The sequence below is a fragment of the Notothenia rossii genome (genome assembly GCF_949606895.1).
Source record: "Notothenia rossii genome assembly, chromosome: 1".
NCBI classification, from domain to species: Eukaryota; Metazoa; Chordata; class Actinopteri; order Perciformes; family Nototheniidae; genus Notothenia; species Notothenia rossii.
This window is the reverse complement of record NC_136912.1, coordinates 74,749,923-74,756,014: the sequence shown is the minus strand read 5'-3', so window position 1 is coordinate 74,756,014 and position 6,092 is coordinate 74,749,923. Positions and strand designations below refer to the sequence as shown.

Below are 6,092 nucleotides of genomic sequence, written 5' to 3'. Positions count from 1 at the left end.
CAGAGGAAAGTTTCCCAACCTGAGGGACAGTGTGACGAAGAGTTCCACAAAGAGCAAAGCCAAGGGCAAGAATGCGAGCAGGCCGTGGCCTAATGATACTTACATCTGGACCGCACACTCAATGGAAACGCCCGCACACATCCCGCTCATACACCACTTTCCAAAGATACAGGCCAATGTGCAGGTAGGTTTCATGGCTGGCTGGTAGATGGATCGATATGGTGTAAATAGTGTGAGGCCTCTCCTGGCACAGGACAACGCTGACAAAAACATAATAATTAATGTCTGATGAAGATTCTGAACACTGTTTATAAATAATATATTAATAACAATATTTATTATAATATGTATATTTATGCGTTGCATATTTAATAGACACATATCAGTATTACACTTTTTTTAGGCACTCAAGAATACATTCTTCAACCAGTTGGGGTGATGGTCAGTTGAGGAAATCAAGATGCCATACATTGTCATTTAAGATTATTTATTTTCAATGTTTCTTTTTGCCGTTTTCTTACTTAACCTTGCCCTACAGCAAAGTAAACCTTGAATCACAAGGGAGGAAAGAACTAGACTTTAAAAAATAAATAAATCCTGCATTGTCATCACATCTCACAACAACTTATATTCCAACAGAAGTGGAAAGAATAACACTGTATCAAGAAGCATAGCAAAAGTTGATTCCATATTGCCTTAATGTTCTCCTGGAATCAATACGTCAAAGTATATCAGATGCTAAAGGAATGATGGGACACAAAGAGAAGGGTAGAAATGGCCCTTCTCTTTCAACACAAATGTCCGTTCTCATCCGACACACAGTATCACCATGAGACTTCTTCACAGTACACTGACCGCTGTGAGCAAACCCCTAAGTGTGTACTTTTATCATTATTATATACATTTCCCTTTTTAAGTGAGGCACTGACAGCCTGAAGTGCTTCAGTGTTGTTCTCCACACTGAACTGTACTCTGAGCGTTGTATTTAAATACATTAGGTTCATAGTACAGGTTGTTACTCTCACAGACAAAGCAGATCGTGGTTTAAAGAATTTTCTATCGAAATAAGAGAAGGCTTGTATTGTATAAACTGTGCTATAGTGAGTTTATAAAGATCATGCAGCTGCCTGTTATCAGCTATCGGTTGGGTAGTCATTGCGCTATATCTACATCTGCTATCTAGAGATTGTCTGATTAGCATGGTCGTTCTGATTTGATTAGAGTTGCACTTCATCTGATTAGCTCATTAGTCGAATGGAGTTTCACTGCACATTAGTAGGACCGTGGTCATGGATATGAGGAGGGTAGTATTTGTGTGTATTAATGTGAGCATCAGTCATCGACTCGTAACAATGGCTTCTATGTATGAATGAAAAGTAATGTAGCTAATCAAGTAATGTCAAAATTAAGTGTTTAGACATGTGCAACACTCATCATTCCGCTAATGTGTAACATTTCCCTTTATGCCCTCTGACTTTTTCATGTTCATGAATGTATGAGGGTGTACATGAGATTATATGAAGGAGTTATTATCTAACAAGCTGCTGTTGTGCATCATTTAGATATGTTGGTATCCTTGATTTCCTGCTTATCCAATCATGATTCATCTGCTAATTTCTAATTGAATAATTACGATGAGGGAACCCAGCACCCCTGCCGACACATATTTAAACATCCTGCAATGTTGTCTGTGTCTCAGCCTGATGAGACAAACCACAGATACTCTGGATCTCTTTCTAAGCTGTGCTTTACTGGACTGGAACAGGCCATAAGGCCATTATAGCGCAGCTGGTGTAAAAGTTTATGTAACAACTAACACTCAGTTGCACAGTGCAGAAACACACTGTCTGGATATGGAGGATGTGTGTGTGTCTATGTGTGTGCTAGTGCTTGTTTGTTTATATTTGCACATTTTTTCTCTTGACCTTTCATGTAACACAACCACAACCTTTCATGTAACACAACACACACACACACACACACACACACACACACACACACACACACACACACACACACACACACACACACACACACACACACACACTCAAATTGACGTTACATAAGCGTGCAGTCTGACATGGCGTGTCAATGGAATCACCAGCTGACAGACCCACTGGATTTGCCGCTCTGAATGACACACTCACATAAACACAGACAAAAATGCACACATAATAAGTGTTCTGCTTTGTACAGGGCTGGTGTTACAATGGTGCAAGAGTCAGGTAAAGTTAAGGCTCGGAAGTGGACTCAGAGTGACAGACTAGTTAACTTTAGGAACGTGTGACCCCACATCACACAGGCCAGGACCTAGACAAAGTTCAAGCAGTCATTTTTTCCTACACAGGGTTTTCATTGTTAAGGATTTCTACAGGCCTGTAGAAGAGAAAGTATCCAGTATTTGATAAGAAAAAGTTTGGATGACAGCTTATCATTTGTTCTTTAATCATTATTATCTAGGTTCCTCTGGTGATATTGATTGTTCCTAATTTTTTTATTACATCTTGGGCGACTTTTATTTTTTTCATGTTTGCTATTCACATACAAATACCAACTGCCAACTCAAAAGGGGTTTATATCTTGAAATAATCTGCAGTGTTATTTTGAAATCAGAAGTAGTCAACTGTTAGTATTGTAATTTCAATGTTGACCTGTACTGTATACTTCTACGCTGATGCGTTTTAGAGTGAAATATTGTACTGTTTTCTCACCTGCATCTATTTGAATCAAAACTTTATAATGTGATGCACTGAACAGGAACAACTGCATTCTGAGCGCATCAATGCCTCCTTTAAGTTTATGCAATCCTTACAAATGATATCTTTATAATAATATACCTCTGACAGGGACCATTCTGCTGCATAATGAGTGCTTTCACTTTGTATACTGTATGTTAAGTACATTTTGGTGATGTTAAGTGTATACTTCATGGTTACACGATTTTGAAACATAAAACTTATTATTTACTCCCACACATACAAAAAGGAGAGTGTACCATTGTACTGTTCCATGGAATCAACTGGGAAAGACTTGAAAATATGAGGACTTATGATTGCCTTGTATACAGCATAATTGATCCTCCACTTGTAAATCTTTCTTTCTCCCATGATGCTGACCTGGCCAAGTAGGCAGCCACGTTACACATAACACAAACATGTCAAATACAGAGAACACAACTAAGGAAACAAAAGACAAAAAAGCAGTCACTATATTGTGCACATTTAGGACAGTAAGAAAGGTACTACTTATTACTGCAAGAGCAGCTGGTGGTAAGGACTTCAGACAACTTCAATTTAAAACATGCTATAGGGACAAGTGCCCTCAGTTTAAGGCGTCATTGAAGGTCATTCCAAGACCAAGGACCATAATGAAAAAAACTCTTTTTTCCAGCCTCAGTCCGCACGGCAAGTACCTGGAACCGTATCCAGGCACTGGATCTGAGGTTGTGAGAGTCACAAACTGGGGCAAATCTGGCACATATGTACAGTGGAAGCTTACCTAAAATGGCTTTATACATTAATAAAAACCAATGTTGCATCCTACGCATACTAAGTGAGGACCATCCAGTTAGGCTATACAGTTTGCAATGATGAGTGCTATAGGGTGCATTTGATATATATCACAGTGCAGCACGGTAGAGTGGGTCAAGTTTGGCCAAAACAGTGGGACAGGCAAATCTATAGATTGTATCACCTACATCATTAATACACACCCCCCCACACACGCACGCACGCACACACACACACACACACACACAAACACACACACATGCACACACATGCACACACACACACACACACACGCACACACATGCACAAACACACACACACACACACACGCACACACACGCACACACACACACACAAGCATGCACGCACGCACGCACGCACACACGCACGCACACACACACACATACACACACACCCCCCACACACACACACACACACACACACCCCACACACACACACACACACACACACACGCACACACACACACACACACACACACACCCCACACACACACACCCTAACAGCTGCAGATGTCCTCACTCTCTCCTCCCCACTGCCTCCTTCTTTCATTCGTTTCTGTTCTCTTTTTTAACGCATGTCTTTTTTTATTGGTGGGGGGTTGCATCTGTCTGCACCCTCTGCTCCTCATCGCTGTTGTTGATCAGGCCGATTTGACTCCTCCCACCATACGTACTGTATAATCCCTCTGATCCCCCCTCTCTCTCCCTTTCTGTTCCCGTGTGGGATCAAGCATCCTGTCAGCTTGACTGACAGACAGTTTGACATGTGGTGGAGAGAGAGAGAGATACATGGAGTGAGATAATACATGTGTGTGTGTGGGAGAAAAGATAAAGGAGTAGAAAAAGGGGGGATGAGGGAGGTAGAGATTAGTGTAGCGGGATAGATGCTATTGCTGTCTGTTGCACATTGATGCCGTGAATAAGTCTGGGTGCATTATCCATTTGGTTTGCTAGCTTGTTTGATGTTTGGTTCGCTGATTTGTTAGTTGTTTTGGCTGCAGAACAAGAATTGGCACTTCAGATGAATTGATATGGACTGGTTTGCTCACTGCTGATTTGCTGGAAGAGGCTAGAGCTGCAGACGCTGGACTCGGAGAGCATTACATTTCTCTTGGGAGAAAGTAAGAGGAGAGGAGGGGGAAAAGTGGAGACAGGTGGCATAAGATGGGGTATGGTGCTCAACTTGCAAACATTAGAGGAAAAAGACACCTTGTGGCTAAGTATTAGCTAGAGTGAGATTTCACATTTGCTGTGTTAGTGTAGGAAGGAAGAGGAAATATAATGTCAGTCATCTGCTGCTGCTTCTTTAACCCGAGCTCTTTTAGATTGAAAAGTGACCTGCTCAGACCGGGACCGTAGCAGGAGGCCAGGGAGAAAGAGGAGACTTTGCTTAGAGAAGAAGAAGAAGGGGGGAGGGCAGGAAGGAAGAACAAGACAGCACACCATAGAGAGGGGGAGATTGTTATTGTTGGGTATTTCAGTATGGATCCATAACAAAGTAGAAGGATCTGGGATGTTGATGTAACTCCGGACTCATGCAGTTGAGAGGACAGACTAGTAGAGTATAGTATCTACATCAGAGTTCAATCTAAAATGTAAAAGTACAGGCTTCGTGGCGCGGTACTGAGTTGCTCGGAGTGCTTTCTGGCACAGTAACAGAGCTTTATGTTACAGTGCGGTTTTGCAGTGCCGTACTTTAGTATTGTCCAATATAAGGGCTGTGCAGTATGTCATGCAGTGTTTGCTGTCGCTCCGTAGTGGTAATCTGTAGCAGATGTACTCAGCATGCTGTACCAAAACATGAGACGAGTAAGTCCTCTACCTCAGATCTCTGTGTGTATGTGTGGTTCATTTCAGTTTACATGGAGCATCGTCGTCTTGGTGAAATACATACTGTATGTCTTAGGTTTCCCCATCATTTCCTTCACGCTATAAATGTTTAATCACTTTGCTGTTCTCTCTTGCAGGCCAACCCCCCTCCAGTGGTGGTCAACACCGACAGCGTCGACACCCCCCCATATGTGAGTACTGCTTCACATATACTCCTAACGAAATGTAAAACCTCTAACCCAACTGTGTACTTTGCACCGTGTAAAGTTGTTGCCAAATCTACTTGCAATTGTATTCTTTAATGTAGTTACCTGAGCAGTCAAATAAGATTTTCTTATGCAGCAATTTACATTTAACACAACGCCTTACAGTACATAGCCTTTTAAGGTGGACCTACACTTGTATTTTAGTATTTATAATGTATTTATTTATTTAACCCCTACTTTGAGAAAGCTTTGTACTCAAAATAGCTTTCAAATATGACAAAAACACACCATATGTGAGAAGATAAACCAGTGATGAACACCTGTTTGTAGTCAGGTTTTTCTTTTTTATAGTATAATAAATACAATTTGTATCTTGTATTTTGCCTCCATATGAGATTCCAGCTGTATCTGCAATACTTTAGTAATTGTACCCCCTGTAAACAAATACCAGCCATGGAAATGTCATATGAAAGAATATCTTACTCTGTAAAGATTTGCAGCACTTTTTGAAGTTGTATCTTTGAATG

At 41.1% G+C, this 6,092-nt stretch overlaps 1 protein-coding gene across 6 annotated transcripts in view; it reads left to right on the top strand.

Moving 5' to 3' along the window:
* LOC307028747 (discs large homolog 1-like protein) overlaps window positions 1-6,092 on the top strand; it is a gene marked incomplete at its 5' end in the record, with an annotated part of 107,494 nt that overhangs the window by 55,399 nt on the left and 46,003 nt on the right. For all 6 annotated transcript variants that reach the window (XM_079664018.1, XM_079664016.1, XM_079664017.1 and 3 more), the window contains one exon: window positions 5,497-5,550. In XM_079664018.1, coding sequence (XP_079520144.1) covers window positions 5,497-5,550 — 54 coding nt within the window. The remainder of the gene's footprint in view (window positions 1-5,496; window positions 5,551-6,092) is intronic.